Raw genomic sequence first — 22,378 nt, 5'->3', positions numbered from 1 at the left:
ATGGTTGAGCATGGTGTACTTCTTAAAGATGAGAGTCTTGTAGATCGTATGGTTGAGCATGGCGTACTTCTTAAAGAAGAGAGTCTTGTAGATCGTATGGTTGAGCATGGTGTACTTCTTAAAGAAGAGCGTCTTGTTGATCGTATGGTTGAGCATGGCGTACTTCTTAAAGAAGAGAGTCTTGTAGATCGTATGGTTGAGCATGGCGTACTTCTTAAAGAAGAGTGTCTTGTTGATTTGATGGTTGAGCATGGCGTACTTCTTAAAGAAGAGAGTCTTGTAGATCGTATGGTTGAGCATGGCGTACTTCTTAAAGAAGAGTGTCTTGTAGATCGTATGGTTGAGCATGGCGTACTTCTTAAAGAAGAGTGTCTTGTAGATCGTATGGTTGAGCATGGCATACTTCTTAAAGAAGAGTGTTTGTAGATCGTATGGTTGAGCATGGTGTACTTCTTAAAGAAGAGAGTCTTGTAGATCGTATGGTTGAGCATGGTGTACTTCTTAAAAAATAGAGTCTTGTAGATCGTATGGTTGAGCATGGCGTACTTCTTAACCTTTCTGGTCTCCCCATCCCGGATCCGGGATCGTGAATACAGACTCAAGCTCATTACCATAACGCAACGTTAACTATTCATGAAAATCGCAAATGAAATGAAATAAATATGCTAGCTCTCAAGCTTAGCCTTTTGTTAACAACACTGTCATCTCAGATTTTCAAAATATGCTTCTCAACCATTGCAAAACAAGCATTTGTGTAACAGTATTGATGCCTAACGTAGCATTTAGCATTAGCATTCAGCTGGCAACATTTACACAAAAAAACAGAAAAGCTCATGAAGACAGATGTGAGTGTTTCTGCTTCTGATCATGGGGTTTAATAAAAAACCAAATTGATTAATCAGTGACTTTCATGAATATCGCAAATGTGAAAAAAAGTAAACAACACAGACAATTCAGATATCTCTTGCATTTCAACAGCCTCATAAAATCACAGAAAACCTCAGTTTTAGTGTTGATACTCATGCTCAGGCAAAAAGATTCTTTGTGTATTAGGAGCTGTTTTTACATCATTTGGCTACCTTGAAAATCAAAATCAGTTCAACGCGAACTTTTTGATTAACTCCATAATATCGACTGAAAACATAGTGTTTAGAAAATCATCAATGTTTACATACTCTTCATTGATACAGTTGTCGAGTGCGCACCGGTTATTTTTCTTGGAAAATGTAGTCTCTTATGGTCAATCTTCCAATGATAATACAAATACGTCACAATGCTGCTAAGACCTTTTAAAGTGTAGGCTCATTCCTTGCGCAATCACAGCCATATAAGGAGACAATGGTTTCTGCGTTTCGCCTGTAGAATGAGTTGTACAGACAAAATCTTTGATTCTGATGCATAGTAGCATCTTTTTGACAAATATGAACGGGATGAAATAGCGCCCCTAGAGATCTAACAGGTTAAAGAAGAGTGTCTTGTAGATCGTTGGTTCGTGTACGTGTAGCATGTATCGTGAGCTGTTCGCTTTAAATGGCGGCGGTGAACAAGGGACTGTTCCCAACAAGCGTTGGAGGATTGCGCAATGACTGGATTGCTCCAGGGGAAATCTAGCAGCGTCAGGTGGGCACGGTTAGGTCGTTTCATCACCCGGCGTTGAAACAGGAAAGTTGTTTCATAGGCTCATCACCCGGAGTTGTCACGTTAGTCATGACCTGGGTGTGAGAAGGAGTCTAAACACATGGTGACATGTTGTCCGTAGGTATGACTTTGTTGGCCTTGGGGTGTGCAGAGAATGAGTTGAGCTTCTGTTGTTAGAGTCTGTACTGGTTGAGGGTCCACTTTGTACCACTGGTGAAGTGAACAGGTGTGCGAATACATGATTGAACTGGTTAGGGGACGTAAATGGATTTTCTGTTGACAGCCCATCTGGTGTAACCAAACCCTTAAGCCTTAAAGGTAGTCTCATCAGTCATCAGACTGTAGTTTCTCCCTGTGTGTCCAGTAAACCTCCTCTAATCATGGGTGTGATTCATACTGTAGTTTCTCCCTGTGTGTCCAGTAAACCTCCTCTTATCATGGGTGTGATTCAGACTGTAGTTTCTCCCTGTGTGTCCACTAAACCTCCTCTGATCATGGGTGTGATTCAGACTGTAGTTTCTCCCTGTGTGTCCAGTAAACCTCCTCTCATCATGGGTGTGATTCAGCCTGTAGTTTATCCCTGTGTGTCCAGTAAACCTCCTCTCATCATGGGTTTGATTCAGACTGTAGTTTCTCCCTGTGTGTCCAGGAAACCTCCTCTCATCATGGGTGGGATTCAGGCTGAAGCTGGAGAGGCCAGTAGCAACCACCCTGACCACTTTATTACTAGTTGGGGCTGGATAGTATCTCTAGAGTTACAGTAAGGCATTTCCATGTAAAATGATTGTCTATTAGGCATTGGTTGTGAAATTGTTAGATATTACTTGTTAGATATTGCTGTACTTTCAGAACTAGAAGCACAAGCATTTCGCTACAGTCGCAATAACATTTGCTAACCATGTGTTGTGAAGTGTAAAATTTGATTTGATTTGAGCACCAACGCATCGTTCATAGGAGCATGTGTAATTGGCTGTCAAATGAAATCTAAGACTGTATATTTTTGGTAAATGTAATTATAGATCCATTTTTCAACCAGTGAAGGCTTTGATTTCTGGGTAAACAGATGGAAAAGGGATCTTAGAAAACATCACCAGAAAAAGTCTTAAAAGGTCCAATATCAGAACTACATAAAAACAGAATCATGTTGACATAAAGACCCCTGACTACTAATATCAACACTTACATTTGGTTTTGGAGAAATCATTAACCTTCTTTAAGTTTCAGAAATATTACCTTGTGCCTTGTAATTCCGTTACCAAAAACCCACATAACTTCAAGATATTTTCACATTTGTCATTGTGAGGAGGGGGATAATGAAAGTTCACAGAAGTAATGGTGGGGCTAACAATTAGTTCTAGTGATTTTTCTGATGTATATTTTTTGGGTGAATTATTAAGTGATTAAAATTCGTAATTCCATTACCAAAATGCTAGTGGAATTACCAAGAAATCTGTAACCGAATTACTGCAACTGAATTGGCTGAAATGGGAAATCATAATAGTCACAAACCACAATTGGGTCACCTGGTACGGTCCTCCTTTCCACTGGCATATTGTTCAGCTCATAACAGTTTTCTTTCTCTTCTCTGGTGGTCAAATTAACAGTGTTAAAACATTCTGTCTGGACAATCTCTCTCTGCATGCTGAGAGTGTTTGGTGCATGCTGGGAATTGTATGAGTGAGTGTTGTGTAGAGTTACATATCCTGCTTTTTCTTTTACATTTATTTTTCTTGGTGGTGTCTTTTTTCTCTTCCTATGCATCATTGAGGTTATCAGTATTTTTATTTAGTTGTTGTGGTAGAATTAAGTACATTGTTTTTCGTGTTGAAATTGGCTTTGGCGGGGGTGGCGACCCACATGGGGATGCCGTCCCTGTCACTTCAGCACGGCTGTAGGTGTGTTACTGAAGCTACTGTCACTGTGGAGGAGTTTCTGGTCGCCGTAGGAGAGAAGGTGGGATATGAGAATGTTGCTTATGCGTCACGGATGAATAAAGGGGTGGTGGTTTTGCTTAAAGAAGATCGTATGGTTGAGCATGGTGTACTTCTTAAAGAAGAGAGTCTTGTAGATCGTATGGTTGAGCATGGCGTACTTCTTAAAGAAGAGCGTCTTGTTGATTGTATGGTTGAGCATGGTGTACTTCTTAAAGAAGAGAGTCTTGTAGATCGTATGGTTGAGCGTGGTGTACTTCTTAAAGAAGAGAGTCTTGTAGATCGTATGGTTGAGCATGGTGTACTTCTTAAAGAAGAGAGTCTTGTAGATCGTATGGTTGAGCATGGCGTACTTCTTAAAGAAGAGTGTCTTGTAGATCGTATGGTTGAGCATGGTGTACTTCTTAAAGATGAGAGTCTTGTAGATCGTATGGTTGAGCATGGCGTACTTCTTAAAGAAGAGAGTCTTGTAGATCGTATGGTTGAGCATGGTGTACTTCTTAAAGAAGAGCGTCTTGTTGATCGTATGGTTGAGCATGGCGTACTTCTTAAAGAAGAGAGTCTTGTAGATCGTATGGTTGAGCATGGCGTACTTCTTAAAGAAGAGTGTCTTGTTGATTTGATGGTTGAGCATGGCGTACTTCTTAAAGAAGAGAGTCTTGTAGATCGTATGGTTGAGCATGGCGTACTTCTTAAAGAAGAGTGTCTTGTAGATCGTATGGTTGAGCATGGCGTACTTCTTAAAGAAGAGTGTCTTGTAGATCGTATGGTTGAGCATGGCATACTTCTTAAAGAAGAGTGTTTGTAGATCGTATGGTTGAGCATGGTGTACTTCTTAAAGAAGAGAGTCTTGTAGATCGTATGGTTGAGCATGGTGTACTTCTTAAAAAATAGAGTCTTGTAGATCGTATGGTTGAGCATGGCGTACTTCTTAACCTTTCTGGTCTCCCCATCCCGGATCCGGGATCGTGAATACAGACTCAAGCTCATTACCATAACGCAACGTTAACTATTCATGAAAATCGCAAATGAAATGAAATAAATATGCTAGCTCTCAAGCTTAGCCTTTTGTTAACAACACTGTCATCTCAGATTTTCAAAATATGCTTCTCAACCATTGCAAAACAAGCATTTGTGTAACAGTATTGATGCCTAACGTAGCATTTAGCATTAGCATTCAGCTGGCAACATTTACACAAAAAAACAGAAAAGCATTCAAATAAAATCATTTACCTTTGAAGAACTTCAGATGTTTTCAATGAGGAGACTCTCAGATAGCAAATGTTCAGTTTTTCCTGAAAGATTATTTGTTTAGGACAAATCGCTCCGTTTTCTGCGTCACGTTTAGCTATGAAAAAACCAGGATTGTGTAAATCTATCAGCAAGCTCATTAGCATAACACAACGTTAACTATTCATGAAAATCGCAAATGAAATGAAATAAATATGCCATCTCTCAAGCTTATCCTTTTGTAAACAACACTGTCATCTCAGATTTTCAAAATATGCTTCTCAACCATAGGAAAACAATCATTTGTGTAAAAGTAGCTAGCTAGCGTTAGCATTAGCGTTAGCATCCAGCACGCAACATTTCAACAAAAACATAAAAGCCTTCAAATAAAATCATTTACCTTTGAAGAACTTCTGATGTTTTCAATGAGGATACTCTCAGTTAGATAGCAGATGCTCAGTTTTTCCAAAAAGATTCTTTGTGTATTAGAAATAGCTCCGTTTTATACATCACATTTGGCTACCAAAAAAAATCAGAAAATTCAGTCCTCAAAACGCGAACTTTTTTCCAAATTAACTCCATAATATCGACTGAAAACATGGCAAACGTTGTTTAGAATCAATCATCAAGGTGTTTTTCACATATCTCTTCATTGATACATCGTTCTTGGACACATGGTTTCTCCCCTATATCAAATGGAAAGGTACGAGCAGCTGGCAATTGCGCACCGAATTCCACGCAGGACACCAGGCGGACACTTGGAAAATGTAGTCTCTTATGGTCAATCTTCCAATGATATGCCTACAAATACGTCACAATGCTGCTAAGACCTTGGGCGAACGACAGAAAGTGTAGGCTCATTCCTTGCGCAATCACAGCCATATAAGGAGACAATGGAAAACAGAGCTTCAGAAATTCTGCTAATTCCTGGTTGATGCATCATCTTGGTTTCGCCTGTAGAATGAGTTCTGGGGCACTTACAGACAAAATCTTTGCAGATTCTGAAACTGAAAGAATATGCATAGTCGAGCATCTTTTCGTGACAAAATATCGCGCTTAAAACGGGAACGTTTTTTATCCAAAAATGAAATAGCGCCCCTAGAGATCTAACAGGTTAAAGAAGAGTGTCTTGTAGATCGTATGGTTGAGCATGGTGTACTTCTTAAAGAAGAGAGTCTTGTAGATCGTATGGTTGAGCATGGTGTACTTCTTAAAGAAGAGAGTCTTGTAGATCGTATGGTTGAGCATGGCGTACTTCTTAAAGGAATGTTTATTCAAGTTACGCCGCTTTTCTCTCCGTCAACAAGGGTAACGATTTCGAATGTACTGCCGTTTATACCCAATGAGCTGTTGGAGCGCGAGTTATTGCGGTTTGGGAAGTTCTCAAGTTCAATTAAGATTGTCCAGTTGGGTTTCAATCACCCGGCATTGAAACAGGTTAGGTCGTTTCAAACACCCGGAGTTGAAACAGGTTAGGTCGTTTCATCACCCGGCGTTGAAACAGGTTAGGTCGTTTCATCACCCGGCGTTGAAACAGGTTAGGTCGTTTCATCACCCGGCGTTGAAACAGGTTAGGTCATTTCATCACCCGGCGTTGAAACAGGTTAGGTCGTTTCATCACCCGGCGTTGAAACAGGTTAGGTCGTTTTAAACACCCGGCGTTGAAACAGGTTAGGTCGTTTCAAACACCAGGCGTTGAAACAGGTTAGGTCGTTTCAAACACCCGGAGTTGAAACAGGTTAGGTCGTTTCAAACACCCGGCGTTGAAACAGGTTAGGTCGTTTCGGCGACAGGTGTTTATGTTTTTGGACTCACCGGAGCAGACTTTGGAGTTATCGTTTAAGTCAAGTATGACAATAGACTGTATATGGCTTATGCTAGTACGGGTAGTCAACAGTGATTTGAGTGTGGTGATGTTGGCCATAAGCGACATGCTTGCCCGAAAAGGGAGAAGGCAGAGGGAGGGGCGCAGGTGGTCCTCGTAAGGACTGGGCCCACTGATGTAGGGAGAGATGGGCCGACAGCGGTAGAGCAGCCACAAGCACCTGTTGCTGAGGAACAAGTTGTCCGTGTTGAGGGCACGGAGTTGCAACTTGTACCAGAGGAGAATGTTATGCAGCAGAAAAATATTGTTGTAGAAGGTAAGGATGGATCTGAACAGCCATTTCCTCAGACTGTTGAGGAGGTGCCCAGTACGAGTGCTGGGGTACAGGAGGGGGTTCATGTGGAGCTAATCTCCCAGGTAGTGTAGGAGATGCCTGGTACGAGTGATGGGGTTCAGGTGGGGCTAGTCTCCCAGGTAGTGGAGGAGAAGCCTGGTACAGGTGATGGGGTTCAGGTGGGGCTAGTCTCCCAGGTAGTGGAGGAGATGCCCAGTACGAGTGATGGGGTTCAGGAGGGGGTTCATGTGGAGCTAATCTCCCAGGTAGTGTAGGAGATGCCTGGTACGAGTGATGGGGTTCAGGTGGGGCTAGTCTCCCAGGTAGTGGAGGAGAAGCCTGGTACAGGTGATGGGGTTCAGGTGGGGCTAGTCTCCCAGGAAGTGGAGGAGATGCCCAGTACGAGTGATGGGGTTCAGGAGGGGGTTCATGTGGAGCTAATCTCCCAGGTAGTGTAGGAGATGCCTGGTACGAGTGATGGGGTTCAGGTGGGGCTAGTCTCCCAGGTAGTGAAGAAGATGCCTGGTACGAGTGATGGGGTGCAAGTGGGGGGTGTTGAGAGGGATGTGGTAGAAGGGATTCAGGGGTCTGTGGCCTCAGTTGAGGAGGATCAGGAGAAGGATATGGATATCTTCCACAAGGACTATGCAACAGCCCAGCTACATTCATGAGGATGATGTTGAGCATTTTCTGGGATCAAAATTATTCTAGCCTTCTATACTACCTGGACGATGTGCTGATTTTTGCCCCGACTGAAAAACTTGGATTGCAACACTTGGAGTCAGTTTATGAGCGTCTCAAGGCCCATCATCTGAAATTGTCTCCAATGAAATGCCATTTCATGAAGAGGTCAGTGCGGTTCTTGGGGCATGTCATCAGTGAAGGAGGTGTGGCCACAGACCCAGAAAAAGTGAAGGCTGTTGTAGGGATGACAGAGAAGGCTCTCATGGAGGATAACACGGACTTGCCCTCCCAGGGCAAGATTATGTCCTTTCTTGGAATGATAGGCTATTACCAGCATTTCATTGAGGGGTGCTCCACCATCGCTAAGCCGCTGCATGGGCTGACAACTGGGACGAAGGCACCACGCCATGGGAAAAGCAAGAGGAAAAGAGGAATACATAGGAAACTCACAGCAGCAGACTGGACTGGTGAGTGCAAACAGGCCTTTAGTCAGTTGAAACAAGCTCTCCTCGATCAGGTCACGCTAGCCCACCCTGATTTTAGTAGAACTTTCTTGCTGTCTGTAGACGCATCTAGTAATGGATTAGGTGCTGTCCTCTCCCAGGTGCCAGAGGATGGGTCTGCAGCCAGACCCGTAGCATTTGCTAGCAAATCATTTACTTATGCACAGTCAAAGTATCCTACCCATAGGTTAGAGTTTTTTGCTTTACGCTGAGCCATCTGTGAAAAGTTTAGTCATTGGCTAAGGGGCAAGCCTTTTACTGTATGGACAGACAACAACCCATTAACGTACATCCTGACCTAGCCCAAATTGGATGCCTGTGAACAGAGATGGGTTGCTAAACTCGCTCCATTCGAGTTTGACATCAAGTACATCCCCGGTCCCAAAAATGTAATTGCTGATGCACTCAGTAGACAGCCATTTGTGCAGCCGAGCGCTCTCCACCGCATCACAAGTGTTCCATACAAGGCCTTGCTGGAAGAAGGTGCAGGAGTACTTGCTGAGAAGGTGCAAGATGTGTTCCGCTGGTCGAACCACCCATTCGACCTCGAAAGCTGCTCACCGTCAATTGAGGCAGATGCCTGTGAAATTGTCATGGACTGCCAAACTACCTCCTATCCTTCTCCCGGTTCTCTGTCAAAGGAAGCGGTGTCAGCAGTCCTGAGGTCGCAAGAGGAGGCTGGTCTACAGAACTGTGCTCTGCTACTGCCTCAGCTCCCTCAGTCACTGGTGCCATCTGAGATGTCAGATGTGAGAGTGCTATCCCGTGATGACCTGATATCAAAGCAGCGCCAGGATGACGCTCTCGCCAGAGTTGTCTTCTACGTGGACACTGGCCGTAGACCTTCTAGGAGGGAATGTGGCCATGAACCACTTGAGGCTCTGCGGATTCTGAAGACCTGGGAGAAGCTCACTCTGAAAATGGGTGTACTATATCACGTTACCAAACGTTTTCTGTCAAAGAAGAAGACGTACCAGTATGTAGTACCCACCTCAATGAGGGCGACAGTTTTGAAGGGTGTCCACAATGAAGCCGGTCATCAGGGGCAACAGCGGACGTTGTACTTGACGAGACAGAGGTTCTTCTGGCATGGTCTGGAGTCGGATGTGAGAGAGTATGTCAAGACCTGCAAGTGGTGTGTGTTCAGTAAGGCCCCCGAGCCAGAGGCCAGAGCTCCATTGGAGAACATCTTCACGACTGAGCCCCTCGAGTTGGTGTGTGTGGACTTCTGATCTGCTGAAGACTCCAACAACAAGTCCTTGGATGTTCTGGTCGTCACTGATCATTTTACTAAGATGGCCCATGCCTTCTTGTGTCCGAACCAATCAGCTAAAGCGGTGGCCCTTCGGCTGTGGAACAACATCTTCTGTGTGTATGGTTTACCTCGTCATATCCACTCTGACCAAGGGGAAAACTTTGAAAGTAAATTGATTGCTGAGTTGTTGAGTGCTGCAGGAGTCCAGAAGTCCACACACCTCCCTACCATCCGATGGGAAATGGGGGAGTCGAAAGGTTCAGTAGAACACTGGGGAACATGATCAGGGCTTTACCTACGAGAGCGAAGCACAGGTGGCCCCAGAAGCTGAAGTCGTTGACCTTCGCCTACAACTGTACAGTCCATGAAACCATGGGCCACGCCCCTTTCCAGTTGATGTTTGGGAGAACCCCACGTCTGCCTGTGGACATGATGTTTGGTACTGTGCTGCAAGACTCAGAGGTTGTAGACTATGACAAGTACATCAAGTCCCTGACGAGAGACCTGAGGGAGGCCATGGAGACGGTACAGGTGTCGACAACCAAACAGCTGAAGAGGCATGCAGGCCTCTACAACAGGGAGATCAGAGGAGCTCCAGTGGAGGTTGGTGATCGGGCGCGGCTGGCGAATAAAGGTGAACGTGGAAAGAGGAATCTGGCGGATCGTTGGGAGAACAACCTCTATATTGTTACGGAGAAGAATAGTGACATCCACAGAACATCCATCAGAACTCACCACAGGGGGCCACTGGTGGCACAAGCATGTCAGAGCTAACCTTTGGAGAAGAAATGTCCGAACCCTCTGAAGAAGAAAGGCATTCTGAAGATGCCTCTGGTAGCACAATCTCCAGCAACAGTCACAGAACCCTTGACCTTGACTATCCACCGACTGTGGACAGTGACCCACCAGTGGGGGTTGTAGGTGAACAGGTTAAACGTAATGATAACTCTGTTAGGTCTGTCAGGTCAGGGGCTGGTCGGGTTAGGAAACACCCAGTAAGACTCATGGAGACTATGCAGACACAGAGGGTTTTTCATACAGAATTCATGATGTGCTTTGGTATATGATTGCTGTATATAAGTGGGTTGGTTAGCTAGCATGCACCGATGTAATGGTCACATAAGCCCACTGCTAACACAGTTGTTTTCATGCTACAGATTTGACCATTGACAGCCATCAACATCATTAGGCCCTTCACAACTAACCTGCTGTTTCCTATTGAACAACAGATAATAATGCTCAACTGGGACCACTGGCTGAGGTGATTTATTAGGACAAAACACAACGCAAGGAGAGAACGATTAACATCTGTTACACTAACAACAGTGTAGTTTACTCAACTCATTCAAACTATCATGACTATTGTTTAGAGAGAAGATCTGCACAAGGGCATAAAGTTTAAGATATAGCAAGAGAGGACAATATGGTGCAAGGTAGCCAAAGTGGAATCAAAAGTCATAGGCCTAATCATCAATCAAATATGAAATATAAAACCAAAATATAATCTACATATAAATGTAGTAGAGTTGAAAAGGTTATTCCATCAAACTTCTAATGATTAGAATAGTACACAAGGCAGAACAGAACATTCAGGTTGGGGGTCAGTGGCCCAAGCCCGCGAACAGGAATATTCCAAGTTCAGACAGAAGGGGGGGAGTCAGATCGTTATGATCGCCAGGAAATTTACTTTTGGTGTCTATTTTTAATTGTTGCGCTACTGGTGCTGCCTGTTGATGTTAGGTAGGGAACTACAGTAGCTGAATGATGTTAACATCATCTTAAATGTATTTTATTTCATCTGAGTGCTTGCGTCACCTACTAACACCCTGGTACAACCCGTAGCTCCCGTTCTCCTCAGTCTGAGTAAAACACTGAGAGAAAGGTATGTGTTGCAGATTACTCCTTTGTAGAAGTCCATAACGTGAAATAAATAAATCCCGATCCCGATGTTAATGCTGTAGATATTGTTATAAGGGAGTGTGAGACTATTGAAACATGTAACTTTCAGAGTTTTATTGTTATTAAGATAGTTTACAGAGTGCTAAAAGTGCTGCTGTTGCTAGCTAGCATGCCTTTCTGTGATGCAGACGGTTAGCTGCCCACTGGTGCTGGCTTTGCATTATGGGAGATGTAGTTTTGTCCGGTCTGAATGGGATAGAGGCGATTTCACGTTGTAACTTGTTTGTGTTGCAGTGTTTTTGTACATGAGTTGTTGTATTTTGGTACTGTCAACACAGAAAGCACCTAGCAATGTATTGGGGATGTGAGACAGGATATGTGTTTTACCTTTCTTCATGCTCGAAAGGGGTATAATGAAAGAGTGGAAGGCTGAGTCAGAGAGCCAGAGGGAGGCAGAGTGCCACAGAGGGAGTCAGAGTGCCACAGAGGGAGTCAGAGTGCCACAGAGGGAGTCAGAGTGCCAGAGAGAAGCAGAGAGAGCCACAGAAGCAATGGAGCACCAGAGAAAACTGCAGGAGATCCACAGACTCAAACAACTGCTGGATCTACTGATGGTGGACCTACAACTGGCCCACGTAAGACATGTCATTGTTATAAGGCAGTGTATATTTACCCAGCTGAAAATGAATAGTGGCAGACAGCGGTACGCTAACCCAATGTTAACTTTTATTCCTTTCCTTAACCCTTACCTTAACCTCACTGAAACTATACCTAACCTTTACCTTAACCCAACCCTAGGTCCTGAACCTAACCTTCATTTATCTCAACCCCTATGCCTTTCTTCTGCCGGTTGAATATCCACTTCCTTATTAACGTCATTACTGTTGTTGTTGTTGATAACTGTATCTGTGCAGGTTGTAAATAACTGCATTAGTGAAACATAATTTTTTATAGGAGTAATTTCTACAAGCATAAACATCAGAGGCAACATTGTTGTAACATCACACAAATTGTAACAGGAATTTCTCAAACCCCTAACTGAATGGGCAAGAAGGTTGTGTGTTTGTATTTGTACACATTGTGGACATAATTGATTCCGTAAAATGTCTCATAATTTGCATTGGGAATTTCATTTTGCTTCAGTCAGAGAGAGAGAGAGAAGATAATAGAGGCAACGAAAAGAGAGGAGATGGCAGAAGAGGAAAGAAGGGAGATCCTTGAGAAGAGGGGTGAGTTAGAGAACACTGAAGAGGAGGAGGAGAAGGACGATGACAAGGAGGACATCCTCCCACCTGATAAAAGTATCTGAAGGAGAGCCGTGGGCTGGGTAAATAAGAAGTGGGAGAAGAGGAACCTCAGAAAGATAGAGAACCTGTCAGAGAGAAGCTGAGGAGGGCTATAAGATCGTCCACATAGGTAAGACCTGTTTTCCCTCTGCTTATGACATCATCCTCTGTAGTCTCCTCTACACACATACGTTCCACACCAGTCATCATGTTGCATCATTGTTTCAATATAAAACTACTGTCCAAAATGGTCAAGCTGATCTGGTATCAACTTAAATGTAATGTACACAGGGAATTTAGAATGGAAAACTCAACTGGATCTCAATGACCCTGGTCTAAAGTAGTGCATCATAGCCTTTTGAGGCCCTAAGAAACATTTTGTTCAGGTTTTTGACTACATTTCCTCCCAAACTAATTTACTTCAATTCTACACATTTTGCCATGGGGTGGAGAGAAGAATTAGCAGTTATAAACCTAATTTCCTTCAATTCTACACATTTTGCCATGGGGTGGAGAGAAAATGTTGGCAGTTTGAATCTAACACCGAAACGGGTCCGCATGCGCCATCGTGCGCATATTGATTTTTGTCCACCCACACCAAACGCAATCACGACACGCAGGTTGAAATATCAAAACAAACTCTGAACCAATTATATTAATTTGGGGACAGGTCGAAAACTATTAAACATTTTTGGCAAATTAGCTAGCTAACTTGCAGTTGCTAGCTAATTTGTCCAGGGATATAAACGTTGAGTTGTTATTTTACCTGAAATGGTCCTCTTCTCTGAAAATGAATCCCTATATAATGGTCAACTGAATCGTTTCTTCTTTGGACTTTATATGGCGATTGGCGTCTAACTTTCATAATAAGGTGTATTACCACAACCGACCGACTTCAGTTCATCTTTCAATCACCCACTTGGGTATAACCAATGAGGAGATGGGAGAGGCAGGACTTGCATCGCGTTCGCCGTCACAAATAGAAGCAACTTCTATTTTCGTGCTTGGAAACGCACATGCGAGCAGTGTGGGTGCAATGACTGAATAACATGTATGTGTACATTTATTTTGCAATGCTCGCGCACGCATTGTGTCCGGTTTGGGTAGCGTGTCATTTTACACATTTTGCCATGACGCTAAGATGCTATCTGAATGAGAGTGACTAACAAGATCAATGGAAGCCCATTGCAGGTCAAGGCCCCTGGGCACGTGCCCTGCGTGCCTTGTGTGCCTAGTCTGTAATTCCACCCCAAAAGTTTTTTTGGGGGGGGGGCAGGGGGCCCCAAGTTGCCATGAAGCCCTAAGCTATCGCATATGCCTAGGGCCGGCCCTGGCACTATACAAAGAATAGGTGCCATTTGGGACTCATGTTAAACTTTGGGTCAGATCAATTCGGGAAGGGGCTTATTGCACTTTATTGACAAATTCCATGCCTTGCTCAACTGTAAAAAGAATGGGGGGGGAAAAGGTAAAGAATCATTGAGATCCAACTGGGTTTTCTATTCTTCATTCCCTGTGTCCATTACATTTAAGTTGACACCAGATCCACTAAGTTGAATGAGAACTCTACTTCTTCTCCTCTCCCAGTCATCCCTGGACCCATAAGGCTAACCATGACCCGGGCAGAGAGAGAGAGGAAGGAGCTCCTGAAGACTGAGGAGAGAAGGAATAAGATGGAGGATTGCAGTGGAGAGAGCAGTCCCTGCTTAATAAACGGACTCATCAGAAACTTAAAGAGGAGAGGGAGAGGATGAAGGAACAGTACCTAAACAAACAAGCAAGAGATTTAAGATGGGGTAAAGAATGTTTAAAAATGTATTCATGTTTTACACTGTTATATATATGTTATATAGCATTCCTGCTGTCTGTTGAGAGCTGGAACTCGACCAAGCCACAGTACCACTGAGGACCACTGCTCTACTCAATCTTTACTAATGATTTACCTTCAGTAATGAACAAAGCAAGAGTCATGTATGCTGATGATTCTACAATGTATAGTGCAGCATCAGAATGTAATGAGCTAACAAATGTAATGAGCAGTGTCCAGTTATATGGTCAATCCCTGGTCCTATCACACTTAGAGTACTGTCCAGTTATATGGTCAATCCCTGGTCCTATCACACTTAGAGTACTGTCCAGTTATATGGTCAATCCCTGGTCCTATCACACTTAGAGTACTGTCCCTGGTCCTATCTTCATTGCTCTAACCAGGGCTGCTAGATTAGATCTTCATTTCTCTAAACAGGGCTGCTAGATTAGATCTTCATTGCTCTAACCAGGGCTGGTAGATTAGATCTTCATTGCTCTAACCAGGGCTGGTAGATTAACTCTTCATTGCTCTAAACAGGGCTGGTGGATTAGCTCTTCATTGCTCTAACCAGGGCTGGTAGATTAACTCTTCATTGCTCTAAACAGGGCTGGTGGATTAGCTCTTCATTGCTCTAACCAGGGCTGGTAGATTAGTTCTTCATTGCTCTAAACAGGGCTGGTAGATTAGCTCTTCATTGCTCCTAACTGGGCTGCCAGATTAGCTCTTCATTGCTCTAACCAGGGCTGGTAGATTAGCTCTTCATTGCTCTAACCAGGCCTGGTAGATTAGCTCTTCATTGTTCTAAACAGGGCTGGTAGATTAGCTCTTCATTGCTCTAACCAGGCCTGGTAGATTAGCTCTTCATTGCTCTAACCAGGGCTGGTAGATTAGCTCTTCATTGCTCTAACCAGGGCTGGTAGATTAGCTCTTCATTGCTCCTAACCAGGGCTGGTAGATTAGCTCTTCATTGCTCTAACCAGGGCTGGTAGATTAGCTCTTCATTGCTCTAACCAGGGCTCGTAGATTAGCTCTTCATTGCTCCTAACCAGGGCTGGTAGATTAGCTCTTCATTGTTCTAACCAGGGCTGGTAGATTAGCTCTTCATTGCTCTAAACAGGGCTGGTAGATTAGCTCTTCATTGTTCTAACCAGGGCTGGTAGATTAGCTCTTCATTGCTCTATCCAGGGCTGGTAGATTAGCTCTTCATTGCTCTAACCAGGGCTGGTAGATTAGCTCTTCATTGCTCTAACCAGGGCTGGTAGATTAGCTCTTCATTGCTCTAATCAGGGCTGGTAGATTAGCTCTTCATTGCTCTAACCAGGGCTGGTAGATTAGCTCTTCATTGCTCCAACCGTATGAATATTATCCAAATGCATCAGAATCTCTCATGGCCTCATGTTGAAAACAAATTACTATCCAGTCTTCTGATTATTTTAGGAATGTTATATATTTTTTTAATTACGTATTTTTTTATGCCAGTTAGTATATACTAGCAACACACCTAACCACCAAACCAGACAGGCAAATTCAGGGCAGCTAAAACAACCCAAGCCAAGGACAAATCGCCTTAAATCAACAGTTTTATAAAGAGCCATAGCTGAATGGAACTGTTTACCAATCCATATTTCTCAGGCAAAAAGTAAACACCCCTTCAAGATGAAAATAAAATAACATCTAATGCAATAGACCATATGACTGGACAGGAAATAGAAAGCATCAACTGAATGTTAAATGTGTTTCCTGTCAGGTGTTTTAATTGTCTGTACTCTCTACTTGTTGAATGTTTGAAGTCTTGATTTGTGAATGTTTGTAATGTCTTGTTAATTGGTGTTGGACCCCAGGAAGATCAGCTGGAGTTACGGCGTTACCTAATGGGGATCCTAATAAAAATGACAAAGGACATGTTATATTACAGAGGAGTCAACTACACATCTATTTTAGACCATAGACCTTGTTCCACCCTATAAAAGTATCCGAAGGAGCGCTGTGGCCTGGGTGACTAAGAAGTGGGAGAAGAGGAACCTCAAAAAGACAGAGAGAACATATCAGAGAGAGGCTGAGGAGGGCTATAAGATCATCAACAAAGGTAAGTCCTGTTTTCTCTCAGTTCATAACGTTTAATGACTCCAACCTAAGTGTATGTAAACTTCCAACTTCAACTGTATGTACAGTCCTTTCTAGTGTGGCGACAAATGAGTTGAACAGGAGAAGAGGATGAGGTTGGTGGTGGAGGAAGAGCAGTGGGGGTGGTGGGTAGAACAGCTGCAGTGACGTTGATTGGTTGCTCTGGCTCATCACTTGTTGACTAAAAGAAAGAAAGATTTAGACATTTGTTGGACATTGCCATAGTTCAACAGCTGAAAAGCCTTCATTAACATACTCCCAGAGATAGAAAGACATCCAGTATTCACTGAATGAAGGAGCCTATTTACAATTTCATCCATCAATTAAATAAATGATACTATAGTACATTCAATGACGTTATTATTGTAGACTATAGGCTACTCCTGTATCTACCTTCTACAATACCGTAATCATTGAATGAAGCAGCATACCTATCCACATGTGTTATGGTAGGTGTGGTTGTGGTAGGGATGGTAGGTGAAATGGTAAGTGGAGTGGTTGTAGGTGTGGTGATTGTAGGTGCGGTGACGGTAGGTATGGTAGGTGTGAATATGGTAGATGTGATGATGGTAGGTGTGGTGATGGTAAGTGTAGTGATGGTAGGTGTGGTTATGGTAGTTGTGGTGATGGTAGGTGTGCAGTTGTGTTAGTTTTGGTAGGTTGGTGTGGTGGTTGTGGTACATAGGGGTTGTGGTAGGTAGATGTGGTAGTTGTGGTGATTAGGCTTGGGCGGTATCCAGATTTTCATATTGTCATACCATCCTTCTCTCATCCTGGGATTTACAGTATTACCGGCATAGCACATGAGGGGGTGCTAAAAACACAAGAAATACCTATTGCCCTCTATTACCAGAATGCTAACAAATTAGCACAAACTAGCAAATTCACATAGACGCTGTTAGCTAAATGCTAACAACTGAAAACAAAACAACTACTTGCAAAGCAATGGAGGCTGCTGAGGGGAAGACAACTCATAATAATGTCTGGAATGAAGTTCAACTGGACACATGGAAACATCTTTAATGTGGTTGATACACTCCACTGACTCCATTCCAACCATTATTATGAGCCGTCGTCTCCTCAGCAAATCAAAAAACAATTCTATTTGTCACATACACTTGGTTAGCAGATGTTAATGTGAGTGTAGCGAAATGCTTGTGCTTCTAGTTCCGACAATGCAGTAATAACCAACAAGTAATCTAACTAAAATTCCAAAACTACTGTCTTATACACAGTGTAAGGGGATAAATAATATGTACATAAAGATATATGGATAGTGATGGTACAGCTTCCACTGTTGCAAAGAAAGGCAAATCCAGCTCCTACGAACAGTAGGTTAACTGCCGTGTTCAGGGGAGGAATGACAGATTTTTACCTTGTCAGCTCGGGGATTCTATCTAGCAACCTTTCGGTTACTGACCCAACACTCTAACCACTAGGATACCTGCAAATTATAGATAAAAAGTATTGGTGGTCATCAACCTTTCCAAATAAACACAAAAAGTTGGAAAATCGCAAATTCAACAATGAGTGGTTTGGAAGGAATCAGTGGCTAACTTCAAGCTTAACAAAGCAATCACTAGCCTGCTATTCAGCATGACTCCTGAGTGGTTGGAAGCTTCTCTATAAATGATGTAATATGCCTGGGAGTGTCACGTTCTGACCTTAGTTCCTTTATTATGTCTTTGTGTTAGTTTGGTCAGGGCGTGAGTTGGGGTGGGTAGTCTATGTTATTTTTTCTATGTAGTATTTATGTGTTTGGCCTGGTATGGTTCTCAATCAGAGACAGATGTCGTTTGTTGTCTCTGATTGAGAATCATACTTAGGTAGCCTGTTATTCCCATTTTAGAGGTGGGTGATTGTTTTCTGTCTCTGTGTCTTCACCAGACAGATCTGTTTTGTTTTCGTTCGTTGTCCTTGTTATTTTGTTTTTTGTGTTCAATGTTAATAAATGATCAACATGGACACGTATCACGCTGCATATTGGTCCGATCCTTCATACTCCTCGTCAGAGGAAGACGAATATCGTTACAGGGAGATATGTATACTGTATCTAAGAAAGTAATACTAAGTGTATGTTGTGTAGTAAGCTGTTAGTAGCCCATGTGCCTCACCCTAATAATGTTGTCCCTTTCCCCTCTCATAACTTAGCCTACTGCTCTGACTTGGTGGTGCACATGTAGACTATAGCCTGTTTAAGAGAAATGTAATCATTGAATATTGTACGAGCTTTCATTGTCTGCTTATATGCAGTTATGACTTGGTGTACAGGGAGAATACTGTAAGAATGGCCCATGTTCAAAATTCTGTCGCTGTACATTTCAAAAGTGCTGAACAAATGGTTATATTGACGACGTCCATCCTAGGTCTCTCATTGTCTTAATCTAAATTACAGATATCCTGTAGTCCACTCGTTGTCCCCTTGTGCCATAGTTTGTACTTCTCAATTGTCAGTAGAAACCACATTTGTTTAAGCAAGTCAGCCATATCAGCTATGTTTTTTAAAGGATTCTCTCCATGGTGCTGAAAAGATAGCTCTGCTATTGCGAAAGCTTTATGTCGACCCTAACAGTTTGTGGGCACCGTTTGTTAAATTTATAGTGCAATTAATGTATTGTTTAGTGTTGTGTTGTGTAGTGGCTTTGCTGGCATTCATCTAAAACATTTTGGGGGAGTTTTCCCCACCAAGATGTACATGCTGCAATCACCACTGGGTGGGTGAATTATAACACACCAACCCTGTTACCTATAGATAGACAGTCTAGACATGTTTAAACTATTTACATGTGTTTGGTAAGCTTGCATTCCATTCCCCCTGTCACATGGGGATCTATGGTTGATTCTAGATGAAATAGTCAACTCTGTTACAGTCAACCCTGTCACTTTATTTGGCACTTAATAGACACTTACTATAGTATGTATTTGTTACTTTGAGATGGGAAAACATGTTTTATATTAAGTTGAACATGTGCTTTTTATGACAGAATGTTAGAAATAGGTGAAATATAAAGTTACACTCCCCAAAAGGTACTCAATTGGTGGAATGACCCGAGTACTGAACTGGAGGTGGGAGAGCTAACGATGCTTCTACTGTTGCTCTCTCCTCAGATTCTTAGAGAAGCTATTTCAATCTGATATTTCTCCTATGGTCTAAAATAGATGTGTATAGAGGACTCCTCTGTAATATAACATGTCACACATTGTATCAAACTGATGGAATGTTAGGTGTCTCATTGAAAGTCTAACATCTACCATGACTACTGGATGTTTCAATTCTAATAAATAACAAAACAATCCACACCAGTAAACAACAATATTGCTTTTTTAATAAATGCTTTTATTAAAGAGTAAAACTTTGCTAACAAAAATTACATTCATCAAACATCACTGGCCTGACTTGAGAAGCTCTGCCCGGGGGATGGAGCCAGCAACTTAGCTGCTACCGGTCCGGATCCAGGCTACCTGCAGACCTCCTCCAGACCTCCTTTTTCAGCACCTCCCCTTAACAGGAGAGGTGGTGGAAATGATCAGAGTTGCATTCAACTTGAATACAGATGAGAAAACTCTGGTCTGTGGAGCCACTGGTCTGAGGGGAGGACTTCTGTTTGAAACCTATTTCCATTTTTGGGATATTTTCTAGGACTGTAGAGGTGGTAAGCAGAGATTGAATTTAACTAGGATACAGATGAGAGTCTCTGTTCTTGGGAGGAGGGTCACTGAACCTTCGATGGTTTGTTGCCTGATAAAGAGGATACTTGCTTGGCTTGAGGAGACTATAATGTTTTGAGGAAGGAAATGTGGCTCGATGACTTAAAGAGGAGGAGGAATTATTGGGCGACCACTTTTAATTACCAACGTAACATCAGTGGAACTGTGGCTTCATCGAGTTCCAGCTCTAGGCAGACAGCACGTCAGGAAGGCTGTAAGACATCACAGAGACAGGTAAGTATCTATATATTTACATGGTGTTGCATGTACACTAAACCCTCACATTTTGGATAATGTCACTTTTTAAAGTGATGACATGTATATTAACAGTGTAAAACATGAATAGATGTTTAAACATTCTTTACCTCATTCCTAATTTTCTTCCAGATGCTTGGCTTTTCTTTGTCTTGGATATTCCGCTCTGATGTTTCAACCTCTTCTGGAGCTTCTAGCTGCTGGCTGTCTGGCCCCCCCTGATGGTTCTCTGGCCCCTCCTGCTGGTTCTCTGAACTCCCCTCCTGGTTCTCTGCCCATGCCTGTTGCCCTCCTTTGGCCTTTTCCTGGTGGCCATCAGCAGATCCAGTGGGCTCTTTGGCTTACTTGTTGGCCATTGGCCCACCCGGGCAACTCCTGACCGTGGTTGTAATCGTGGCTGGTGTTGTGGTGGTTAGGACACCGGGTGGTTGATTTGAGCATCAGCCTCCAGATCATCTGCTCCAGGTAGTTTTCCTTCATCCTCTCCCTCTCCTCCTTCAGTTGTTGATGAGTCTGTTTTTAAGCCAGGGACCGCTCTCTCCACTGCTTATTGAAATCCTCCATCTTCTTCCTTCTTCCTCAGCTTCAGCAGCTCCTTCCTCTTCTCCCTCTCTCTCTCTGCCCGGGTCATGGTGGATGTTAGCCTTGTGTGTCCAGGGATGCTGGGAGGGAGAAGAAGTAGAGTTCACATTCACTTAGTGGATCTGGTATCAACTTAAATGTAATGGACACAGGGAATGAAGAATAGAAAACACAATTGGATCTCACTGATATTTACTCTTTTCAGTTGAGGCAAGGCATGGAATTTGTGAATTAAGTGCAATAATCCCCATCCCAAATTGACCTGGCCCTAAGTTGAAATGTGTCCAGAATGGCACCTATTCTTGTATAGTGCCAGGGCTTATGTGATCGCTAGGGCCCCATGGCCACTAGTAGCCCCGGATCCCCCAAAAAACACGTTTTTGTGTGTGTGTTTTTTAGGAACTCTTTCTGGGTCTCTACTTAGTCTTGAGAGTTAGACTAGTAGATGACACAAGGTACCATTTAAAAAACGTGGTTGTTATCAGCAGTATTTTTCTTGTTATGTCAGTCAGTCACTCAATGAGCCATGTCAGCTAACATATTCTTTGGACAGTAGTTTTATATTGAAACAATGATGCGACATGATGACTGGTGTGGAACTTATGTGTGTAGAGGAGACTAAAGAGGATAATTGTCATAAGTAGAGGGAAAACAGGTCTTACCTATGTGGACGATCTTATGGCCCTCCTCAGCCTCTCTCTGATACGTTCTCTCTATCTTTCTGAGGTTCCTCTTCTCCCATTTTTTATTCACCCAGCCCACGGCTCTCCTTCGGATACTTTTATCGGGTGGGAGAATGTCATCCTTGTCATCTTCTTTTTCCTCCTCCTCTAAGTCACCCCTCTTGTACTCAAGGATCTCCCTTCTTTCCTCTTCCACCATCTCCTCTCTTTTTTTTGCCTGTATTATTTTTTCTCTCTCTCTGATTAAAGATAAAAGGCATTTAATGGCTTTTCTTTCTCTCCTCCCTCTCTCTCTTCCTCTCTCTGCCTCTCCTCCTCTCTTAGTCTCAACATTTCTTTCTGTCTAGCAATTTCAATCTCTCGTTTTTTATCCTGCTCCTCTGTTGTCTTGCCCTTCTCCTGTTTTTCTTTCCATCTCCAGCGTCTTTCCTCCTTCTCCCTCCTGATTTGTTGTCCTCTTTCTATGTGGTTCTCGCTCCCCCTTCAACACTTCTAACCTCCTCTCTTTACGCCTATTGAGACTTTCCCGTGCTTTTGCTTTTAACATTAACTACTACATGTTCTTCATGCTTACTTTCCTCTTTCCTCTCTCTTCCTCTTTCCTGTACTCTTCCTCTGCTTCTTAATCACT

General features: G+C 43.0%; 1 protein-coding gene across 1 annotated transcript in view; it reads right to left on the bottom strand.

Annotated features, from left to right (window-relative positions):
• Positions 1 to 21,999, bottom strand: part of LOC118964829 (trichohyalin-like) — a 36,867-nt gene extending 14,868 nt beyond the window's left edge. The window contains exon 1 of the mRNA XM_036979316.1: positions 21,727 to 21,999. Within this exon, the coding sequence (XP_036835211.1) occupies positions 21,727 to 21,946 (220 nt within the window). The 5' untranslated portion in view covers positions 21,947 to 21,999. The remainder of the gene's footprint in view (positions 1 to 21,726) is intronic.
• Between the last annotated feature and the right edge of the window lie 379 nt (positions 22,000 to 22,378).

The sequence above is a fragment of the Oncorhynchus mykiss genome, chromosome 6, assembly GCF_013265735.2.
Source record: "Oncorhynchus mykiss isolate Arlee chromosome 6, USDA_OmykA_1.1, whole genome shotgun sequence".
In the NCBI taxonomy this organism is placed as follows: Eukaryota; Metazoa; Chordata; class Actinopteri; order Salmoniformes; family Salmonidae; genus Oncorhynchus; species Oncorhynchus mykiss.
Note: the sequence above shows the minus strand (reverse complement) of the source record. Positions and strands in the feature narration are given on the sequence as shown.